At 45.5% G+C, this 24,801-nt stretch overlaps 1 protein-coding gene across 1 annotated transcript; it reads left to right on the forward strand.

The window, feature by feature from the left end:
- Positions 1-1,238: 1,238 nt before the first annotated feature.
- LOC147109101 (protein disulfide-isomerase A5-like) lies at positions 1,239-19,939 on the forward strand. Its single transcript, XM_086004197.1, has 5 exons — positions 1,239-1,367; positions 6,399-6,466; positions 11,953-12,044; positions 18,919-18,990; positions 19,633-19,939. The coding sequence occupies exons 2-5, from the start codon at positions 6,419-6,421 to the stop codon at positions 19,826-19,828; spliced, it is 408 nt and encodes a 135-aa protein (XP_085860323.1). The 5' UTR covers positions 1,239-1,367; positions 6,399-6,418; the 3' UTR covers positions 19,829-19,939.
- The last annotated feature ends 4,862 nt before the right edge of the window (positions 19,940-24,801 follow it).

The raw sequence follows: 24,801 nt of genomic DNA on the forward strand, positions 1-24,801 counted from the left end.
AGTCAACTCCACATACACAGACAGAATTTGCTTTCTTCCCGTGTGTGTTACGCCCAGGAACATGTAAGCAATTTTAAGAGACGGTTCTGTAAGAATTTGTTTTAAATGGAAAGGGGAATAATTTCGAGCAGCCCATGCAAACCTATACAAAAAGAGTTCAAAAAGAATGCAGCTGTTCATTTTTGAACAGAGGCCTCCACTGAGTCATTCAGGGAGAAACAGCTAATGATGTGACCGTCCCCTTTTCCCTTCCTGGTAAACCTTTCTGGTTACAGGGTGAAAAATGTTTTTTTTTTAAATAAACAAATGTGGAAACCTTTTTTTGAAGTGCAATATTTTTTTTCTAAATTAAGAATTTGCATTTTCTTTTTATAAAGCGCCTTTCACCTCCTCAGGACATCCCAAAGTGGCTCCCAGCCAATTGAATTACTTTTTGAAGTGTAGTCACTGTTTACTGCAGGCAAATGTGGCAGCCAATTTGCACCCAGCGTGGTCCCACAAACAGCAGTGTAACAAATGACCACATAGCCTGCTTCAGCGGTATTGGATGAGTGGTGATGGCCAGGACTCCCCTGCTGTTCTTCAGATAATACCATGGGCTCTTTCACATCCACCTCCGCAAGTAGCTCTGTTTATTGTCTTAACCAAAAGACGGCAGCTCTCGACAGTGCAGCACCCCCTCCGTACTGCACTGAAGTGTCCTGTTTTTGTACTAAGTTTTTTTAGGAAACCGTAGGAGTCTTTTGCCTTTTCTCCCACTTCTAATGCACTGCTTTCCATTGTGAAAAGAAAGACTTGCATTTCTATAGCACCTTTCACAACCACCGGACGTCCCAAAGCGCTTTACAGCCAATGAAGTACTTGTTTTGAAGTGCAGTCACTGCTGTAATGTAGGAAACGCGGCAGCCAATTTTCGCACAGCAAGCTCCCACAAACAGCAATGTGATAATGATCAGATAATCTGTTTTAGTGATGTTGATTAAGGGATAAATATTGGCCCAGGACACCGGGGATAACACTCCTGCTCTTCTTTGAAATGGTGTCATGGGATCTTTTACGTTCACCTGAGCGAGCAGACGGGGCCTCGGTTTAACGTCTCATCCAAAAAAAACGGCGCCTCCTACAGCGCAGCACTCCCTCAGTACTGCACTGGAGTGTCAGCCTAGATTTTTGTGCCCAAGTCTCTGGAGTGGGACTTGAACCCACGAGCTTCTGACTCTGAGGCAAGAGTGTGCTGCCCACTGAGCCACTGGCAGAATTGTAACAAGTATTGACTTGCTTTGTTTGGTCATCCCTGCTTCCTTAGGAATTCCGAAAATTAATAAAGAAGGAGGAGCGAGCAATTCTCCTGATTTTCTACGCACCATGTAAGTTTGCTTCTGTGTATACATTCACATTCCTGGCCAGTCGGTAGTAGTACTGCATGTTTTCACCCCCTCCGTGTACCATTCACATCTGAGCTAGCAAGTGATTGACCTGTTCCCGCTGCTTGGTCAGGGGGCGGGAGAAGACTGGGAGCGAATGACCATGGCTGGATGACTAACCAGAAGCTCCTTTTCTGCACCTTTTTTTTTTAAATCTCAAGAGCTATGCAGACCACAAAGGGAGGGAGGTTGGGGGCATTTTGTGGTGGGCAGAGAGAGAATCAGTCAGGATTGGGGGCAAGGTACTGACTTGGATAGAGAACTGGTTGGCAGACAGGAAGCAAAGAGTTGGAATAAACGGGTCTTTTTCCGAGTGGCAGGCAGTGACTAGTGGGGTACCACAGGGATCGGTGCTAGGACCCCAGCTATTCACAATATATATTAATGATCTAGACGAGGGAACCAGATGTAATATCTCCAAGTTTGCAGACGACACAAAGCTGGGTGGGCGTGTGTGCTGTGAGGAGGATGCAGAGAAACAGGTTGGGTGATTGGGCAGATGCATGACAGATGCAGTATAATGTGGATAAATGCGAGGTTATCCACTTTGGTGGCAAAAACAGGAAGACAGATTATTATCTGAACGGCAATAGATTGGGAAAAGGGGAAGTGCAACGAGACCTGGGTGTCCTTGTGCATCAGTCGCTGAAGGTAAGCATGCAGGTGCAGCTGGCAGTTAAGAAGGCAAATGGTATGTTGGCCTTCATAGTGAGAAGATTCGAGTACAGGAGCAAGGATGTCTTGCTGCAGTTGTACAGGGCCTTGGTGAGACCACACCTTGAGTATTGTGTGCAGTTTTGGTCGCCTTATCTGAGGAAGGATGTTCTTGCCGTGGAGGGAGTGCAGCAAAGATTCACCAGACTGATACCTGGGATGGCAGGAATGACGTAGGAGGAGAGATTGAGTCGATTGGGCTTATATTCACTGGAGTTTAGAAGAATGAGAGGGGATCTCATTGAAACATATAAAATTCTAACAGGACTAGACAGACTAGATGCAGGAAGGATGTTCCCTATGGCGGGGGAGTCCAGAACCAGGGGTCACAGTCTAAGGATAAGGGGTAAGCCATTTAGGACAGAGATGAGGAGGAATTTCTTCACCCAGAGAGTGGTGAACCTGTGGAATTCTCTACCACAGAAGGCAGTTGAGGCCAATTCATTAAATATATTCAAGAAGGAGTTAGATATATTTCTTAAGGCTAAAGGGATCAAGGGATATGGGGAGAACGCAGGGACAGGGTACTGAATTTGGCTGATCAGCCATGATCTCATTAAATGGCGGAGCAGGCTCGAGGGGCCGAATGGCCGACTCCTGCTCCTATCTTCTATGATTCCTCCTCCGGATTGCTATGCAGTGGAAATTGCAGATGTTGGGTGAGGATTGAATTGGGCATGGTTGCTATGTTCCTTCCTTTCGCCCCCCCCCCCATTTCATTGTCAGATATCTTGCCAGCACACACACGGTAGTAGAAATCTGGAAAACTCTTTCCTGCAAAAAGCTGCTGAGGCTTGAATTGAAATTGAAAATTTCAAAGCTGAGATTTGATAGATTTTTGTTCGGCAAGGGTCTGAAGGGTTACGGAGCCAAAGCAGGTAGATGGAGTGGAGACACCGATCGGCGGAACAGGCTCGAGGGGCTTAATGGCCTCCTCTTGTTCCTATGTTCCATTCACTGTCAAGGATCGTGCATGAAGAGTAGCCACTTTATTCCTGGGATGAGAGACCTGTCCTATGAGGAGAGCTTGAGTAGAATGGGCCTATAATTCTCTGGAATTTAGAAGAATGAGAGGTGATCACCTTGAAAAGTATAAAATTCTTAGAGGGCTTGACAGGGTAGATGCTGAGAGGTTGTTTCCCCTGGCTGGAGAGTCTAAAACTAGGGGTCATAGTATCAGGATAAGGGGTCGGCCATTTAGGACCGAGATGAGGATTGTGAATCTTTGGGATTCTCTGCCCCAGAGGGCCATGGATGCTCAGTCGTTGAGTATATTCAAGGCTGAGATCGATTGATTCTTGGGCACTAAGTGAATTGAGGGATATGGGGATAGGGTGGGAAAGTGGAGTTAAGGTAAAAGATCATCCATGATCTTATTGAATGACGGAGCAGGCTTGCGGGGTCGTATGGTCTACTCCTTCTATTTCTTTGGTGTTCTTGTGTTCGCTGGGGTGCAAGAGGCCTCTCCTCCCGCCAGCTGTGGATCCATACCAAAGTGCAGGAGAGAAAAATTAGACGGGAAGGAAATCATCGCATTCCTCATTCAATCAGATTAGAAAAACACTCCTTGCTATTTTTGCAAAGAATACTTTTTACACTGTTTTCTCTGCTGCAACCCCTGATGGTAATGAAGCAGCAAGATTCCTCTCGGCCTTCTGTTCCCCAGTCAGTGTTTTGTTGCTTTGTGACTTATTCTCAATTTGGAACAGCTGCTAGTTCTTTTGTGTGTCTGTTTTTTTTTTCTTCAAACTGAGAACCTGTACAGTTTTTACGTCTATTGAATAAAGCGAATGCTGCCGGGGCTTGAAGTATTTGGAACATTTTTTTTTTGTAATGGTAATTTTTTGATGTGCAGGATGCATCACCTCTTCCCTGCCTTTCTCCCCCTTGTCGTTATGCAGTAGAGGATTGATTTTTGCTCTCTTGCACCCCACCCCGCTCCACCTTCCTCCCCTCTTCCCTCGGGGTGAGGAAGGACCCTGTACCTGCTTGTTATGTTCCTGCCACATTCTGGTTGAGAAGTCGCCATGTGGAGGAGCACGAGCATCAACCCGCATCCGTGATGCATTTTTATGTCTGTATTCTACGGCTGCCTAAAATTTAAAGAAAACATGCTAGAGATAGCGATTAACAGTCCACCGAGCATCTGCTGTTCTGCATTGATTTAAAGGGGCGCTTCATGTTTTCCGGCAGCCATGCTGCCATTGAATGGGCAGAACAGGTTACCAGCAATGGATAACGAGACAAATTTTGGAAACCTAAAATAAAAGCAGAAAAGGTTGGAATTGCACGGAGAAAGACAGGGTAAAGTTTCAGTAGTAACCCTTCATCCGAACCTAGCGGTGAACTATTCTAGTGAGACGAGCTGCGACCAGATCATTAGCCAGCTGTATATATTCTGTGGAATTAAGAGGGCAGGACTAAATGTGGGGAAGAGTTTGCAGGAGGACAAAAAAAAAACTCCCAACGATGCTGGAAATCTAAAAACAGAAAAAACTGGAAACACTCAGCAAGTCAGGCACAGCATCTGCGGGGAGGAGCAGGGTTATTGTTCAGGAACTGCCCCGCAGGAGGACAAAGGCCGGTTAGCAGAGTGGGCAGGCAGGTGGCAGATGCAGGTCAGCGCAGAAAAATAGGGTGCAGTACATTTTTAGGAAAGGAATAGTGAAAGGATGTACTGTATACCCTAAACAATAATCAAGTAGAGAAATGAAGAAATCTCGGATGTATAGATCTTTAAAGGTGAAAGTGCAGGTATAAGAGGGTATAAAAAGGCAAATAGGGTCCTGAGCTTAATACACAAGCACATTGAATATAAAGCAATGTTGGATTTCTATAAGACGTTGGTGAAGAAGAATGTTAGAGCCATGAAAAAGGAATAGCCAAAATTAAATTCAGTGATATGTTGATTATGAAGAAAGGCATGAAAAATTAGGACTTTTAAAAAATCAGAACAGAGAAGGATAAGGGAGATGGGGAATTATTTGAGGTTTTCAAAATAATGAAAGATTTTGAAAGCATAAATAGTGAAAGACTGATACCTGGGATGGCAGGAATGACGTATGAGGAGAGATTGGGTCGATTGGGCTTATACTTGCTGGAGTTTAGAAGAATGAGAGGGGATCTCATTGAAACTTATAAAATTCTAACAGGACTAGACAGACTAGATGCAGGAAGGATGTTCCCGATGGTCGGGGAGTCCAGAACCAGGGGTCACAGTCTAAGGATAAGGGGTAAGCCATTTAGGACAGAGATGAGGAGGAATTTCTTCACCCAGAGAGTGGTGAACCTGTGGAATTCTCTACCACAGAAGGCCGTTGAGGCCAATTCATTAAATATATTCAAGAAGGAGTTAGATATATTTCTTAAAGCTAAAGGGATCAAGGGATATGGGGAGAAGGCAGGGACAGGGTACTGAATTTGGATGATCAGCCATGATCTTCATTGAATGGCGGAGCGGGCTCGAGGGGCCGAATGGCCTACTCCTGCTCCTATCTTCTATGTTTCTATGTTTGCACTGGTTGGCAAATCACTAACAAGGGGGTTTAAATTGAGGACTATCACTGGAAGAGCAAATCATGGAATGTTACAGCACAGAACGAGGCCATTCGACCCGCAATGCCTGTGCCGACTCCAATTTAGTCCCACACCCCCCGCTTTTCCCCCCAAAACCCAGCAAATCAGTTCTCCAAGTGCATGTCCGATTGCCTTTTGAAAGTCCCTGTGGAATCTGATTCCACTGCTCGTCCAGGTAGTGCGTTCCCAGATCTGAACCCACCGTGTGGAAAAAAAATTCCTCCTCATTGCCCCCTCTAGTTCATTTGCCAATTGTTTTAAATCTGCGTGGTGTGGCTACCGTCCCTCCTGCTGGTGGATACCGTTTCTCCCAACTTGCTCTATCAAAGCCTCTCAATTTTGAATGTCTCCCCTTAACCTCCTCTGCTCGAACAGAATCCCCCCCCCCCCCCCCCCCCCCAGTGTAACAGTGCCATAGAACGGCATTTAAAATGGAAATTGTCTAAGTATCAGAAAAAAAATACAAGACGATATGAAAGGGAGGTCCAGGAGAGGGATTAGATTTGGACTGCTTCTGTTGAGGAGCTGGCACTCACACTGCTGCCATATCTGTGGCGTTGGCATCTGGTGAAATTATTTTGTTAAAGCTGTCACTGACTTGCTGAGTACAATGTTTGTCTCTCTCTTTCCTTCTGTTTGTTGTTCTGCTGTCACTTTTGACCTGACCTTTGCCCCGTGGGTCAGGGTGCGGGGTGTGCAAGCGGATGATGCCAGCCTTTGAGCAAGCTGCCACAGAATTAAAGGGCGCCTATGTAAGTATCACAGTTTCACTGGCCTGTTAAAACGGCACCATGAACGCCAGACCGTTCGGCTTCCTATTTTGTAACTAGATCGGTTTAACCAGACATTCAATCCTGATTCCGTTATCCTGTTCAGCTTTTTTCAATCACTTGGACTTTTAACAGAAAGCTATGGGAATGAAATCTTTAATGAAATGCAATGCCCTGCCCCGTTACGCTAAAGACTTTCAAGCCTAGGAGAAGGAATGCTATATGATTTGTTTCCTCTATGTAGCCCCAATTTATGCAACTTGCATTACAGGAAACTCTTTATTATCCGGCACCAACGGGACCGGCGTGGTGCCGGTTTATCAAAAAGTCCGGATTACAGAGAGGTACGAGAGCTCCGTACGCAGCAACAAATCCAGGCTTCCCTGTTGCTTAGCAACATGTGCAGGAACTCCGGCCACAGACCAAGCGTCCCTGTTGCTTAGCAACAAGTGCACGAACCCCAGTTACACAGCCACAGATCCAGGAACTGCCACTAATATGAAGTAAAACTTACCTGAACCTACTCCTGAATTTTGCCGGTTAACAAGAGATTTCTGGTTATTTAGGTGCCGGTTAAAAGAGTTTCCTTATTGGAACAAGCCCCCCCCTCCGAGGCCAAGTCTGTAACTAGGCAGCAGACGCATGGGAACACCACCATGTTCCCCTCGCAAGTTGCACACCATCCTGACTTGGAAATGTAACTAGCCGCTAAACCGTACGCAGCCTTGCTAACTCGCTCTAGTTTTTTGTCTTGTCTTAAGCACTTTTCTCCCAAGTGTTCACTTATGTTGGGATAGTGTTTAACAGGTGCTGTTGGGCCTCTTGTCTCTCATATAAGTGGCTATTCTGTGTGTGTTTTATAGCTTGGGCAGTTAGTGTTGTCAGCTATTTGACTCTGGGAGCTGTCTTAGCTGAGCCCGATCCTGCTTCACACTCTGCCTGCGCATGCACTTTTCAGCAGGAGCTTTTTAAAAATTCATCCTGGGGGCTGTTAGCATTGCTCGTCGGTGGTTGCCCTCGAGAAGGTGGTGCTGGGCCACCTTCTTGAACCGCTGTAGTCCATGTGGTGAAGGTGCTCCCACAGTGCTGTTGGGTAGGGAGTTCCAGGATTTTAACAATGAAGAAACGGCCGATATATTTCCAAGTAAGGACGGTGTGTGGCTTGGAGGGGAACCTGGAGGTGGTGGTGTTCCCATGCGTCTGCTGCCCTTGTCCTTCAAGGTGGTAGAGGTCGCGGGTTTGGGAGGTGCTGCCGAAAGTGCTGCATGGAATCTTAGAAGTTATAGCACAAAGAGGCCATTTAGTCCATCATACCTGTGTTGGTGAGAGCTCTTCAAGTGGAGCTAGTACTGGATAGGGATTAGGAGCAGAACTCACTTAGCAATTACATTTTTTTCTAGTCCCTAGCCCACTGTAACACTCCCACTGCTACCTGGGCCAAGATCAGCTAATGTCGCACAGACTGGACATTTAACTGGGGTCTTCCTGGTCTCCATATCTCAGTGTGCTCCTTCCCATGAACCTGCCCCCTGACTTTTAACAAAAAAAAATCACTAAAATAGATTTTCTTTGAGCCATTCCGGTTTCTTTAATCCATTTCTATCCGTTAATTCAAAGGGGGTGAAATAACCATATTCTGTTTTTTGCTCTCTTCCCACCCCCTTGCAGCCCCACACACAGACTGTGGCAAGGTGAAGCACTCCCAAGTCAGGCGTAGCCCAGTTCAGATCAACCAGCAAATGCTTCCTAGCACTTTCAAACAGCATTCCTTTTACACCCCCCTACCACAGCGTCAATTTCCCTGATAATGAAGCAGTCTATGGCCACATGCAGCATGACCTGGGCAACATTCTGCTAATAAGTGGCAAATAACATTCGCACCTCACAAGTACCAAGCAATGACCATCTCCAACAGGAAAGAGGCTAACCACCTCCCGTTGACATTCAGTGGCATCACCTTTTGCACCCCCACCAAACCGTCAACATCCTCAGGAGTCACCATTGACCAGAAACTCAACTAGACAAGCCACATAAATGCCATAGCAGGCCAGAGCCTGGCTATTCTGCTGCGAGTCGCTCTCCTCCTGACTCCCCAACGCCTCTCCACCACCTACAAAGCACAAGTCAGAAATGTGATGGAATACTCTACACTTGCCTGGATGGGTGCAGCTGCAATAACACTCAAACTTAACAGCAACCAGGACATAGAAACATAGAAGATAGGAGCAGGAGTAGGCCATTCGGCCCCTCGAGCCTACTCCGCCATTTAATGAAATCATGGCTGATCATCCAAATTCAGTACCCTGTCCCTGCTTTCTCCCCATATCCCTTGATCCCTTTAGCCTTAAGAAATATATCTAACTCCTTCTTGAATATATTTAATGAATTGGCCTCAACTGCCTTCTGTGGTAGAGAATTCCACAGGTTCACCACTCTCTCGGTGAAGAAATTCCTCCTCATCTCAGTCCTAAATGGCTTACCCCTTATGCTTAGACTGGACTCCCCCACCATCGGGAACATCCTTCCTGTATCTAGTCCTGTTAGAATTTTATAAGTTTCAATGAGATCCCCTCTCATTCTTCTAAACTCCAGCGAATATAAGCCCAATTGACCCAATCTCTCCTCATACGTCATTCCTGCCATCCCAGGTATCAGTCTGGTGAATTTTCACTGCACTCTCTCCATGGCAAGAACATCCTTCCTTGGATAAGGCGACCAAAACTGCACACAATACTCAAGGTGTGGTCTCACCAAAGCCCTGTACAACTGCAGCAAGACATCCTTGCTCCTGTACTCGAATCCTCTCGCTATGAAGGCCAACATGCCATTTGCCTTCTTAACCGCCTGTTGCACCTGTGCTTGCTTACCTTCAGCGACTGGTGCACAAGGACACCCAGGTCTCGTTGCACTTCCCCTTTTCCCAATCTATTGCCGTTCAGATAATAATCTGTCTTCCTGTTTTTGCCACCGAAGTGGATAACCTCACATTTATCCACATTGGGCAGATGCATGGCAAATACAGTATAATCACCCAACCTGTCCAAATCGTACTGGAGTTTCTCTGCATCCTCCTCACGGCACACAGGCCCACCCAGCTTTGTCGCCTGCAAACTTGGAGACGAAGCAGTTGGCTTGATGTGTACCTCATCCCCTAGCCTAAACATCCACCTGTACTGTGGCTGCAATGTGCACTATCTACAGGATGCACTGCAGCAATTCGCCATGGCTTCTTTGGCAGCGCCTCCCCAACCAGTGACCTCCGTCACCTAGAAGGATGAAAGCAGCAGGTGCATGGGAACACCCATCAGCTCCCAAGTTCATCAACGCACCATCCTGACTTGGACATATAATCGCGTTCTTTCATCGTCGCTGGGACTCCCTACCTAACAGCACTGTGGGAGCACCTTCAACAAATGGACTACAGCAGTTCCAGAAGGAGGCTCACCACCACCTTCTCAAGGGTAACTAGGGATGGGCAATAAATGCTGGCCTTGTCAGCGATGCCCAAATCCTGAGAATTAATTCTTTAAAAAAGATTTAATGAATAGACGGCAATCTAGCACATTGAATGCATACTCTTCTTCTTCTTAGGCAGTCCCTCTGAACCGAGGATGACTTGCTTCCACATTAAAAATGAGTTTGCAGGTGACTGATTAGCCCAATGCGGGACCGACAGTCTCTGTCACAGGTGAGGCAGACGGTGGTTGAAGGGGCGGGTGGGTGGGGTGCTTGGGTTGACGTGCGCTGCCTGCGCTTGGTTTCCGCTTGCTCCCGGCGAAGAGACTCGAGGTGTTCGGCGCCTTCCCGGATGCTTCTCCTCTACTTTGTGCAGTCTTTGCTCAGGCCAACATCCCCAGCATCGAAGCTTTGACCACGCTCAATCAGCTCTGATGGACGGGTCACATTGTCCGCATGCCCGATACGAGACTCCCAAAACAAAATGCATACTGTGTTGATGCATTCAAAACATTTCTAATCTTGGGCAATGTAGACATGGGTTGGTATCAAGGGCAAGAGTGATGTGAAAATACGATGAGGGGGGCTCCTACATTGTGTAGGCCAGAGTCGTGGTGATTTATAAATCGTCTAATTGCAGATGGGCTTCAGGTTGTGCAACAGCTCCATTCTCCCTCTCCTTCCTATTGTGATGAAGGATAGTGTCAGTGATCGGATAGCAACAGCTGACCAACCAAGAATTGGAACTTCTGCACTATTAGTATTCAGGAGGAGACCACCAGTAAACACCACAAGACCTCGCCCACTCGATGCAAACTTCCTTCTGCCAGATCCCACAGCTGCCTCTTGTCGCTGTTTTATTCACAACATCCTGTACAGAGCTCCATTATCTCAGTTTTAGCCTTCTATCTGGTCTTCCCAGCTGGGACTCGTTGCATCACCCAGTCTGTTCAGTGATTTTTGAAGCAAAATAAACAATTGGGAGTTTTAATTGTTGGATTAACCGAGACCGAACAGAACCATCCTTTATCGAGTGATGGGTCAGCCCTGAGACTGCGAATCAACAACCTCCGGCTCGACTGCTCCCCTAACTTTCATTGGCATTAGATATTAAGGCCAACTGTTGGAATATTATTCAGGAATAAGGCCTAGGCTTGAAATAGTTAACGGGCCAGAAATTCGGGTCGGAGGCTTCCCGCGGGTGCAAGCCCCCGACCTGCACTTACCTGGCGCGCCGGCCGTTGTGCTGTGGGCCCTCGTGGAATTCCGATCCTGGGCCTCCTCCAACTGCCGGCGCACAGTGCTTGCGTATCCCAGGGGCGCAGTTAGTTCGCAGCGTCCCTTGGAGAGCCAATCGTAGCAGGGAACCTCTATTCATAGATTTGACAGGAAGACCTGTCAAATCTATGAAGAGAGTTCGGCCCCAAAACATAACTAAAACTTCAAATAAATTTAAAAAAAGAATCACATTTTAAAAATAACTATAAATTACATAAAATAACTATTAAACAATCATTTAAATTTTTGAAAAAATTAATTAGTTTTTAACAGGGCTAAAAATAAACTTACCTTTCTTTAAAGTATTTAAAAATAATAAGCCTGTGGAAAAAAATGTTTTAATTTTACTTAATTCACCACTTACCTTGTTAAAAGCAGGCCTTGCGACTGCTTTTTAAAAGTGTAACTCCTGGAGACTTACCCTCCCGGAGAAACCTTTAAAAAAACGGAAGTTCCAGATGTACGCGCGGCCTCTCCGGCGCACGCGTTCAACCTGTGAACCCCTTTTAAGGGAATGGAAGTTCCGGTTTCCCGCGCATGCGCAGTGCATGCACGAAACCGGCACTTTCGTTGGCCCTATGCGTGAGTACCCAGTGCGTACTCACCCGTGGGGACCCGAATTTCTGTCCCAATATTAGCTCTTTAGACCATAAATTAATCCACTTTTCATTGGAAGACACGGTCATTTTGCATAAGTGATTTATCAAATCTAACACAAACTGTTTTCTGAACAGGTAATGGCCGGAATGAACGTCCATCCATCTGAATTTGACGAAATCAAACAGGAATTTAATGTTAAAGGATATCCGACCTTCTGTTACTTTGAGTAAGTTGTTCTTGGTGCATCTGCAAGGCACACTTTGAGGTTAACCAATCGGCCCAAGTGATCTTGTGTGGCTTTGTGATTTTGCTATCTTAGACAATATAACAATAAAGCTGCAAGATTGGGTGGCTCAATTGGTGCGACAGATTAGCTTCAGATACTCTCTTGGATGGCTTTTGTACTGAGGCTTTCCCTCTTTTCCCCCCCCCCCCCCCATCCCCCACCTTCTCAAAAGAAAGTATGTCAAAAAAAAGGTAATGGCCGCAAATTAGCAACATCACCAACTTGCATTCATATAGTACCTTCAACGTAGATAATCACCCCAAGGTATTTGACAGAAGCGTAGTCGGGCAAAAAAAATTGACTCTGACAAAGAAGGAGATATTAGGAGGGTGACTAAAATATTGGTCAAAAAAGTGGGTTTTAAAGAAAGAAAGGCTTGCATTTCTATAGCGCCTTTCACAAGCTCAGGATGTCCCAAAGCGCTTTACAGCCGATGAAGTACTTTGACGTGTTGTCACTGTTGTAAATGTAGGAGGAGGGTCTTAAAGGAGGAGAGGGAGGTGGAGAGATGCGGAAAGGTTTAATGAGAGAATTGCGAAGCACAGGAACCACACGACTAAAAGCGTGGCTGTTAATTGGGGCGAATGGAATCGGTGTGTTGCAGGGCTGGAAGAGTTTAGGGAGAGGTGGAGGAGCAAGGCTGATGAGAATTTTAAATTTGAGGCATTGGGAGCCAATGTAAGTCAGTGAGGGCGGGACTTGGTGTGGGGCAGGATCTGGGCAGCAGAGTGTTGGATGAGGTGAGGTTATGGAGGATGCAGGATGGGAGGGCGGACAGGCAATCATTGGGAATAGTTGAGTCTGGAGGTGGTGAAGAAAAGAAAGAAAGACTTGCATTTATATAGCGCCTTTCACTACCACCGGCCGTCTCAAAGCACTTTACAGCCAATGAAGTACTTTTGTACTTTTGTAGTGTAGTCACTGTTGTAATGTGGGAAACGTGGCAGCCAATTTCCGCACAGCAAGCTCCCACAAACAGCAATGTGATAATGACCAGATAATCTGTTTTTGTTATGTTGATTGAGGGATAAATATTGGCCAGGACACCGGGGAGAACTCCCCTGCTCTTCTTCAAAATAAAGCCACGGGATCTTTTACGTCCACCAGGGCCTCGGTTTAACGTCTCATCCGAAAGACAGCACCTCCGACAGTGCAGCACTCCCTCAGCACTGCACTGGAGAGTCAGCCTAGCTTTATGTGCTCAAGTCCCTGGAGTGGGACTTGAACCCACAACCTTCTGACTCAGAGGCGAGTGTGCTACCCACTGAGACACAGCTGACACTTAAGGTATGGATAACGGTTTCAGCAGCAGATAAGTGGAGCTGGGCGATGTTACGGAGGAGGAAGTTGGCAGTCTTTGTGATGGAGAGGACCTGGTCAGAAGCTCTTGTCAGCGTCCAATATGAACAATCTGGAGACGGTGGACAAGAGATGGGGTTGTAATCGGTGGCGTGGTATGTAGTTTGTGACGTGGGGCGAAGATGATGACTTCAATCTTCCCACTGTTTAACTGGAGTAAAGTGAAGCTCATCCAGGACTTGATGTTGGACAGGCAGACTGACAACAGCGAGGTGGTCGAGAGAGATGGTTGGCGAGGTAGAACCGGGTGTTGTCAGCGTACATGTGGTACCTGACCCCGAGTCTTGAGTTGCTGTCGCCAAAGGGGGGCAGCTTGTGGAAGAGGAAGGGATCCAATGATAGATTCTTGGAGAACTCCAGAGGTAACGCTGTATAGGGCAGGAGGAGAGGCCTCTGCTGGATTCTACAAGGATTTGACTATGATTTTCCCTTTAGACTATTCACAGATTGATATTGGCACAGACTGTGGAGATGTTTGCTGTTGGTTGCTATCCAGTTGAGTCCAAAATGTGTCACTTTGAAGAAGGGAAAAATGAAATTAGAAGAAATAAGACACATGATCAACACAATATAATCTGAGAAATAGTCATTGAACTCTTAATAAAAAGAAGAATCATTGTGTAAAGTGGTTTCAGACAGTTTGACAACATATGGTGCTTCTAGCAGTGAAAGTCTGTCTTTCTGTTGGTCCACTCTGCCAGAATCGGGATCCTTATAAGAACTGAGAGAAGGAAAGTCTAGGGGTGCGTGAGAATAATGCTCATCATTTTAAAGTAAACTTCCTGCCCCATTTTATGTTTCCTTCCCTCCAGCTCGATCCAGTGATATCACTGATGAGGAGGATTGTCGTCTGTATTTTGGAGCACGTCATTCATTTTTTAATGTGGGTGAGGGTCACAACTTTGAACTAGCCTGGGAATTGTTGCAAACCCACCCAACCATTGGAAAATACGCTACTGGCAAAGAATGTAGCATTACCCAGGTTGGAGTGTGTTTTGAAAGCATAAGGAATTTCCGTTGATGAAAGTCCTTATGGTCTGTAAAGTCAGCTCAGCTTCTTGACGCATTTACTGCCTCGTGATGTGCCCCAATCTGTTCTCTGACAGAACAGTACAAATATTAAACAATCGCTGAAGTGGGGAAAACCAAGAGCTGAAAAATGTTTCAACATAATTTTCCTATCCAATTTTTCTCCCACTCCAGAGACTTGAGCACAAAAATCTAGGCTGATACTCCCAGTGCCAGTACTGAGGGAGTGCTGCACTGCCGGAGGTGCCGTCTTTCGCATGAGCCGTTAAACCAAGTCTGTCCTCTCAGGTGGACGTAAAACATCCTGTGATGCTATTTCGAAGAAGAGCGGGGTGGGACTTTTCCCCGGGTGTCATGGACAATATTTATCCCGCAAATCAACATCACTAAAAACAGATTTTCTGGTCATTATCACATTGCTGTTTGTGGGAGCTTGCTGTGTGCAAATTGGCTGCCGCGTTTCTTAGATTACAACAGTGACCACACTTCAAACAGTACTTCATTGGCTGTAAAGCGCTTTGGGACGTCCTGAGGTCGTGAAAGGTGCTGTATAAAAGGTGCAAGTCTTTTCTTTTCCCCTCCCTCAGCTGAAAGCACTGGGCTTGCACCGGGGTGCGATTGCGCAGGTTCTGGCCAACCTCTTGTACCTTAACCCAGTCGCCATTCCTCTTGTTAGCTGAGTCATTTAGAGTTAGCAGGCAGTTTGACTGTGTGTGGCATCACAGATGAGCTTGACCCTATCCCTCCGCTACGTTCACAAACATGCATTTTCAAGTAAAAGTGGGGAGGAGAGGGGGGTGGGTTGGTGGAGTCCACTGGACTACAGTCACAAATGGAAACTTTGGCTCCCTCCCTGCAAGCCTAGGGACGTTCAGGGCAATTTGTAGCACCTCAAAATAAAGCCTGAAGTGACGAGGTCTTGGAAATTAGTTACTTTTTTTTATAGAACCATATAGGTGGCCATTCGACCCATCGTGCCTGTGCCGGCTCTTTGAAAGAGCTATCCAATTAGTCCCACTCCTCCTGCTCTTTCCCCATAGCCCTGCAAATGTTTCCTTTGTAAGTATTTATCCGATTCCCTTTTGAAAGTTACTATTGAATCTGCTTCCACCGCCCTTTCAGGCAGCGCGTTCCAGATCACAACAACTCGCTGCATAAAACATAAAATGCTCCTCATCTTCCCCCTCCTGGCTTTTTTTGCCAATTATCTTAAATCTGTGTCTTCTAGTGGCAACAGATTCTCCTCATTTGTTCTATCAAAACTCCTCATAATTTTGAACACCCCTGTCAAATCTCCCCTTAACCTTCTCTGCTCCAAGGAAAACAATCGCAGCTTCTCTAGTCTCTCCACATAACTAAGCTCCCTCATCCCTGGTATCATTCTCGTAAATCTCCTCTGGAATCACTCCAAGGCATTGACATCCTTATTAAAGTGTGGTGCGCAGAATTGGACACAATACTCCAGCTGAGGCCTAACCAGTGCTTTATAAAGGTTTAGCATAACTTCCTGGTGTTTGTACTCTATGCCTCTATTTATAAAGTCCAAGATCCCATATGTTTTTTAAAAAAAAAATAAGAAAGAGAGTAACAATTATCATGGGCAGGTAATAATTTTTGCATATATAATAGCAAAATACTGCAGATGCTGGAAATCTGAAAAAGCAACAGAAAATGCTGGAAATACTCAGCAGGCCAGGCAGCATCCGTGGAGAGAGAAACAGAGTTAACGTTTCAGGTCTGGGACCATTTTTGCAGTCAGGTTGTATCGTTTAGTTTGAAAGACAGATAAGAATGCAGTTGAGAAAAACCTGCTCAATCCAAGCGATCAATACTTATTTCCTGTCACAAAATTGTGCTCGATTCCTGAAGCTATTCCTGGTCTGAAACTCGAGACTGGGGAAAGAAATGATTTGCATATGACTATTTGGCTGAGAAAAAAAGTACATTTTTCGAAGTTAAAAATGATAATTACTGTTGCGAAACCCGATCTTTTGAGGGATGTCGATGAACATTAATTGGAATTTTGCCCAGACTGATAATTTGAGCAAATTAGAAAAAGTTTATAAAGTATTTATAAAATGATGTTGACAGTGTTTTGCTTAAAATTGATCGCTATAAAAGCTGTTTTAAAATTAAAATAGCTTCCTGAGGCACTTCTTAAAATTCTGTTTTCAGAAAGTATTCAAAGGATCATTTCACCCAGACTGTCAAATTATAAATTTTAGTGTTTTTTTTAAATGCCTGACTTCTTTTTCTGTCTCCAGAGTTCAAGACCAGTTGGTGTTTACTTTTTTAAAGAATTGTCAAATAATTTGTAGTTAATACAGCATGCCGCTAATTACTGCTGATGAGAGTGCATTCTTTTCTGATTCTGTGCTAACTAGGAGCAAGTGCGTGACTTAATTCTGCTGTCATGTCTGGATGTGATTTCTAAGTCAGCCTCACTTTTGCAAAATGGTGCATGAGAACATAAGAAATAGGAGCAGGAGTCGGCCATTTGGCCCTTCGAGCCTGCTCCGCCATTCAATAAGATCATGGCTCATCTTCTATCTCATCTCCACTTTCCTGCACTATCCCCATATCCCTTGATTCCCTTAATATTCAAAAATCTATCGATCTCTGTCTTGAATATACTCAACGACTGAGCCTCCACAGCCCTCTGGGGTAGAGAATTCCAAAGATTCACCACCCTCTGAGTGAAGAAATGTCTCCTCATCTCAGTCCTAAATGGCCTTATTCTGAATCTGTGACCCCTGGCTCTAGACTCCCCAGCCAGGGGAGACATCCTCCCTGCATCTACCCTGTCAAGCCCTGTAAGAATTGTGTATGTTTCAATGAGATCACCTCTCATTCTTCCAAACTCTAGAGAATATAGGCCTAGTCTACTCCATCTCTCCTCATAGGACAATCCCACCATCCCAGGAACCAGTCTGGTGAACCTTCGTTGCACTCCCTCTATGGCAAGTATATCCTTCCTTAGGTAAGGAGACCAAAACTGTACACAATACTCCAGGTGTGGTCTCACCCAGGGCCCTATATAATTGCAGTAAGACATCTTTACTCTTATACTCAAATCCTCTTGTAATAAAGGCCAACATACCATTTGCTTTCCTAATTGCTTGCTGTACCTGCATGTTAACTTTCAGTGATTCGTGTACAAGGACACCCAGGTCCCTCAACATTTCCCAATCTCTCACCATTTAATAAAAAATCTGCTTTTCTATTTCTCCTCCATTTCTCCACATTATATTCCATTTGCCATGTTCTTGCCCACTCACTTAGCCTGTCTATATCCCCTTGAAGCCTCCTTGCATCCTCCTCACAACTTACATTGCCACCCAGCTTTGTATCATCAGCAAACTTGGATATATTACATTTGGTCCCCTCATCCAAATCATTGATGTAGAATGTGAATAACTGAGGCTATTCCCACTTGCATGTTATTTGTAATGGATTGTGAAGCTATGGGTCAATTTTATTTTTTAATAGTCTCATTAGTCAAAAGGCCCTCTCGATGGCTTAAGTGGTCAAATGTAGCACAAAACCAGACTGGAAGGTCCCAGTTAGTAGATCGCAGCCCGGGTTGGAATGGGCCACAGCATGCCCCAGATAAGGGGGATTTAAAGAGAGAATAAATTTGCATTAATCTTGCACCTTTCACAATCTCAGGCCGTTCCAAAGTGCTTTACAGCCAATGAAATACTTAAAAAATGTAGTCAACTGTTGTATTGTAAGAAACTAGGCAGGCAATTTGTGCGCAGCTTGCTCCCACGAACAACCATGAAATAATGACCAGATAATCTGATTTTCACTGTTGTGGGTTGAGGGATGAATATTGGCCCAGGACACTGAGGAGAACGCCCCTGCTCCGCTTCGAAATAGTGCCGCGGAATCGTCTACATCCACCTGAGAGGGGGCAGACGGGGGCCTCGGTTTAACGTCTCATCCGAAAGGCGGCACCTCCGACAGCGCAGCACTCCCTCAGCACCGCACTGGGAGTGTCAGCCTAGAATTTTGTGCTCAAGTCTCTGGAGTGGGGCTCGCATCCACAACCTTCTGACTCGGAGGCGAGAGATTGCTACCCTCTGAGCCACAGCTGTCACTAAGTACCTTGTGTGTGGTGCTGAAGGGCTGCCATATATATATTGCCAGTAAAACAAAAGTTTGAGGAGCCATTATACAGAGGGTCTGGATTTTGCAATAGAAAAAATGGAACCCAAGACACAATGGCAGCTCCCATTTCTGCATGGCACGTTCACTAGCTGCCTTTGTGGGAAGAAGGCCCTTTAGCCCATTTGATGATCCCATAACTTCAGTCTTCTCGTCTTTCAATTAGGAAGCGTTTTCGAGCTCTTTGCGATGCTGCGGGTTGCACGGTCTATATGATAATTGAGTTTTATTTTTTTTCTCTGGCTTTTTTCAAAAGGAAAGGGAAGTTTCTATTTAATTTTGAAAACTACGGAGCTACTGGCCAAGATTTTGTTGAGTGGATGAAAAAGTGAGTAAGATAACATGTTTGTCTAAAGAAAATTACATGTGCCTTATCTTACTGAGGCTACTGGCATGGGTACAAAAGACTATTTTTTTCCCTCTCAAAGGCTATTTTTGTACATTGGGAACATAAATGCTTCACTGCATTGAGATTACAAATCCTCTTAAACCTTGCTGTCAGTCTAATTACATTGGGCATGTTTTCCGAGTACGAGTGTTCAACTACATTACTGTCATTAATACCCCTTTCGTTGATCTAAACAAATGTTTAGTGATAGCTTATTGCCTGTGAAAGTATTTTGCACTGGTCCTGGATCTAAGGGATCATTTATCAGGAGGCTCCTCTGCAATGTACTAAAGGGCCAACAACCAAAAAATTTACTGCTTAATAACAAACGTTTTTATAACCACATTCTTTGTGTTGTACTTAACTTTTTATCTTTTTTGGCCACGCAAACTTCGATCCGGCCAAGCCACACGCACTCGACCAAAAGAAGAGTTGCTTTTAATCTGCTCGTCAAAGACATGTGTTGTGGTGGTGGGGGAAAACGATGTCAAACAGGGATCTGGTCTTCGAGGGAGGGTTTGGGCAGTAATCCATCTGGTGTATTTGTCTGCATAATACATTTGCGTTTACGTTTGCCACCAGCCCGCAGGCTCCGCAGCCAAAGGCTCCAGAGGTCCCGTGGGCAGAGCAAGAGTCCGCAGTGTCCCATTTGACCGACGATAGCTTTGATGGGTTCATGAAGGAACATCCGTTGGTGCTCGTTATGTTTTACGCCCCGTGTAAGTTAACACCCGAGCTCCAGAAGACCTTTGTCCATCACTATACGCGTGTTCTGTAAGAGTTACGGAAACCGAGCACTTAACCGCTCGCTTTTATTGATTGCGCGTTCGCTCTGGAGCTTTCTTGTTGTGCCAGAATTATCTGCTTTCACACTGAATTGCGTGGGATCATACCAAATTGGAATGCGGTGGGTTTCAATGCTGATTGTCACTGAGAATTCCACTTTCCCTAGGCCCTAAGCTCTGGAATTTCCTCCCTAAACCCCTCTGCCTCTCTACCACCTCCTCCTCAAAACCCACCTCCTTGCTTTTGGTCACCTGTCCTAATATCTCCTTATGTGGCTCGGTGTCAAATTTAGTTTGATAATCACACCTGTGGAAGTGCCTTGGGAAGTTTTACTACTTTAAAGGCGCTATATAAATTCAAGTTGTTCTTAAATTCTAACTTTGTCAGAAGCTGTTCTTGAAAGAATGGAAGTTTCAAAGCAATTGCTGATTTTTTTTTTTAATTGTTCCTTTCTAAAGCTGGAAGGGAGATCCTGGTTTTGGTTGTACAATGCCCCGTTTTATTTATGAACGGACAGGAAAAGACTAGCTGGTCTCTGCCCACACCATTAAACCCGTCCCCTCACCCACCCCAGACATGCACTCTCCTGGAGAGGGAAAAATCTTTATAGGCCAATTTAGTAAAAAGAACTCTGGGAATTTCCTCTGAGACCCCCATAAATGATCAAGCATGCTCTAGGAGACCACTGTGACTGCTGCCACTAATGCCTTTGGCTTGCATGAATCCCGTTGATTTTGCGGTTTAATCTCATTTCAGCAATAAGGGGGGGGGGGAGAGAGAGAGAATGGACAACAGTGATGCACTACTTCATGTCAGCTTTTCCAACAGACCAAAGTCAGCCACTGAAATACTGTTAATCAACACAGCACTCATTATCAACACAGCACTCATTATTGACCCTCTATAATTGGCAGTATATAAACCAAGGACAGTCGGTAACTAAACAGCAGCACCATTTGTGGATTAATCTAATTTCAGCAATAAATGGCATCAGTCCGACTCTGGCTCGGCAATAAGCAAAGAGAACATGACAGGGTTCGTCCTCCTCACCAGCTATTATTTCAGTGTTTATTAACTTCTGGCCGTTGGTGGTGCCAAGTGAAATGAGTTTTTGGCTATTCTCGAAGCAGCACCCAGTGGATGTGGGGCCATCGCATAAAACCGCTTCCTCAATCGCAACTGTGGCAGTGAAAATCCAAAGAAGAATTTGGGCGCTGCGCCCTGCCGACCAGTTTCAGTTTTCACTGCCCATTAGTGCTACAGGCACTGATTTTATGTAATGGAAAGCAAGTACAGAGGGGTCATTGAAACAAAGAAAAATAGGAGCAGGAGTAGGTCATTCGGCTCTTCGAGCCTGCTCCGCCATTCAATATGATCATGGCTGATCCTCTATCTCAATACCATATTCCTGCGCTCTCCCCATACCCCTTGATGCCTTTTGTGTCTAGAAATCTATCTATCTCCTTCTTAAATATATTCAGTGACTTGGCCTCCACAGCCTTCTGTGGTAGAGAATTAATGGGAGGAAACACTGGAAAGGAAAAAACAAGCTTTACGCAAAATTACACAATTTAGAGCACAAAAACCGGTCACCTGGACCAACAGAGCAATTGGTGTTTATGCTCCACATGAGCCTCCTCCCACCCTATTTCATCTAACACTATCAGTATATCCTATTCCTTTCTTCCTCATTTGCTTATCCAGCTTCCCCTTAAATGCATCTATGCTAATCGCCTCAACCACTTCATGTGGTAGCGAGTTCCACATTCTCACCACTCTCTGGGTAAAGTTTCTCCTGAATTCCCAATTGGATTTATTAGTGACTATCTTATATTTATGGCCCTTAGTTCTGGCCTTGCCTGCAATGGAAACAACATCTCTCCGTCTACCCTCTCAACCCCTTTCATAATCTTAAAGACCTCTCTCGGGTCACCCCTCAGTCTTCTCTCTTCGAGAGCAAAGAGCCCCGGCCTGTTCAGCCTTTCCTGATCGGTTTAAATTTTTCTTTTTCTTATGACTTTTCTCCCATCTCCTCCTCCCTGAAGGCATTGACTGCTTGTTCCAGAAAGGACCCACACCAGCAGCTCTCCAATGCCACACCCAAGTGCACACTATTTGTCATAAATCTCATCATCGAGAAACTACCTATGAAATAACGCTGGACGGCCAGCTGGTGGCGCCGTCCAAGGAGTATAAATACCCGGGCGTTGGCCCCAGCTTTCCAGGGACATTTTGTAAGACAAGGAACTAGTGAAGTACAACTAGACCTCCATGTTCTGAAATAAGTTGATTAAAGCCTTGCTTTATGCTCAAACCAAGTGCGTAGTGAGTTTTATTACGTCACTATTCACATGCCAGCCATGATCGTGAATGTCTGCGGGCTGATTGACTGCCTAGTTGGGTGGGTGGGGCGGGCATCTCGGCAAAACCTTGCCCTCTTCGCCCAACGTTTGGTCTGTTTGGCTGTCAGTCAGTCACTGGACAAATTCACTGAGCCACCAAGAGAAGCCCTCAATGCTTTTGTTCTTGCCTGTTAACATAAGAAATCATAGAATAGAATAGAATGGTTACAGCACAGAAGGTGGCCATTCGGCCCGTCGAGCCCGTGCCGGCTCTCTGCAAGAGCACTTCAGCTAGTCCCACTCCCCCTCTTTCCCCGTAGCCCTGCAAATATTTTTCCTTCAGGCACTTATCCAACTCCCTTTTGAAAGCCATGATTGAGTCTGCCTCCACCACCCTCTCAGGCAGTGCATTCCAGATCCGAACCACTCGCTGAGTAAAAAAAGTTTTTCCTCATGTTGCCTTTGGTTCTTTTGCCAATCACTTTGAATCTGTGTCCTCTGGTTCTCGACCCTTCCACCAATGGAAACAGTTTCTCTCTATCTACTCAGTCCAGACCCCTCATGATTTTGAACACCTCTATCAAATCTCTTCTCAACCTTCTCTGCTCTAACAAGAACAACCCCAGCTTCTCCAGTCTATCCACGGAACTGAAGTCCCTCATCCCTGGAATCATTCTCATAAATCTTTTCTGCACCTTCTCTAAGGCCTTCACATCCTTCCTAAAGTGCGGTGTCCAGAATTGGACACAATACTCCAATTGAGGCCAAACCAGCTTAAGTCAGTTTAATGTCCAGCACGAATGGCTCCAGATCACTTCACGCTCTTTGCATCAGCACGAACTGCAAACTGTTCGGGCCATGCACCATACTCATAAAACCCTACAGCACAGGAGGAGACCATTCGGACCATCGTGCCTGTGCCGGCTCTTTGAAAGAGCTATCCAATTAGTCCCACTTCCCCTCCCCCCCCACTATTTCTCCGTAGCCCTCATTCTGAGAGTGGGCAGGCTCTTCCGCTGCTCCTAGCACTACGCTGACACTGCTCCACAGCTGCTTTTAACCAAGGCATGCGCGTGTGGCCCAGGATAGCCTGTCCTCCATTTACCATCTCTCCCTATAGGTGAACTTCTCACAAATCAGCAGCCAAAGAGGCAGAGGACGCCTGACATGGGAAGTAGGTGGACTGGCCGTGCCTTCAGCAGTCTAGGTCCCAAGCTCTGGAATTCCCTCCCTAAACCTCTCCACCTTTATGACCTACCTTAACTCTTTCACCAAGTCTGTGGTCACCTGTCCTAATACAACAACAACTTGCTAGGAGCAGGAGTAGGCCATACGGCCCCCCTGAGCCATTCAATAAGATCAGGGCTGATCTACCTCAACTCCACTTTCCCGTCCGATCCCCATATCCCTTGATTCCCTTCGTATCCAAAAATCTTTCAATCTCAGTCCTGAATTCACTCAACGACTGAGCATCCACAGCCCTCTGAGCTAGAGAATTCCAAAGATTCACAACCCTCTGAGTGAAGAAATGAATCGACTGGCCACAATAACTGACCTACAGAGAAATTACAATAACCTGGGGGGAGATCCTTGCTCACCGGAGGTGAGGCATCGAGCCTCTTTGAAAAGTTGACGGTTGGTTCCACCTAAAAGGTATTAAATATAATTCAGTTGTTGTGTGGAGAGACTGGAGAAGTTGGGATTTTCTCCTTTGAACAAAGAAGTTTAAGGGGAGATGTAATAGTCATTCAAAATGATGAGGCATTTTGAGGAGAGTAGATAGGGAGAAAACTGTTTCCAGTGGCAGGAGGGGTCGGTAACCAGAGGACACAGATTGAAGATAATTGGCAAAAAGAGCCTCTGGGGAGATGAGAAATTTTATTATGCAGCAAATTATGATCTGGAATGCACTACCTGAAAGGGTGATGGAAACAGATTCAGTTGTACTTTTCAAAAGGGAATTGGATATATACTTGAAAAGGAAATATTTACAGGGCTTTGGGGAAAGAGCAGGGGGGTGTGGGACTAAATGACAGCTCTTTCAAAGAGCCGGCACAGGCACGATGGGCCAAATGGCCTCCTCCTGTGCTGTATGATTCTATGATTTTAATGTACTATATAATGGACTTTTTTCAAATTTGCCAACTAATTGGATGAATACAATATTTTAGACAAACTGAGGTGCAGGCTGTTCAAAACGATTTTCAAAATTCTCATCCTTGTTTTCAAATCCCTCCATGGTCCTCGCCCCCTCCCTATCTCTCTAATCTCCTTCAAACCCCCCACCCCGAGATCTCTGCGCTCCTCCCATTCTGCCCTCTTGAGCAATCCCTGATTATAATCGCTCAACCATCGGTGGCCGTGCCTTCAGCTGCCGAGGCCCTAAGCTCTGGAATTCCCTGCCTAAAACCTCTCCGCCTCGCTACACCCTCTTTCCTCCTTTAAGACGCTCCTTAAAACATACCTCTTTGACTAAGCTTTTTGGTCACCTGTCCTAATACCTTATGTGGCTCGGTGTCAAATATTTTGTCTTATAACACTCTTGTGCAGCACCTTGGGGCGTTTACCTGCGATAAAGGCGCTATATAAATACAAGGTGTTGCTATTGTTGTTGACAAAAATA

The sequence above is a fragment of the Somniosus microcephalus genome, chromosome 12, assembly GCF_052327205.1.
Source record: "Somniosus microcephalus isolate GS21.2 chromosome 12, FLI_Smic_1.0, whole genome shotgun sequence".
NCBI classification, from domain to species: Eukaryota; Metazoa; Chordata; class Chondrichthyes; order Squaliformes; family Somniosidae; genus Somniosus; species Somniosus microcephalus.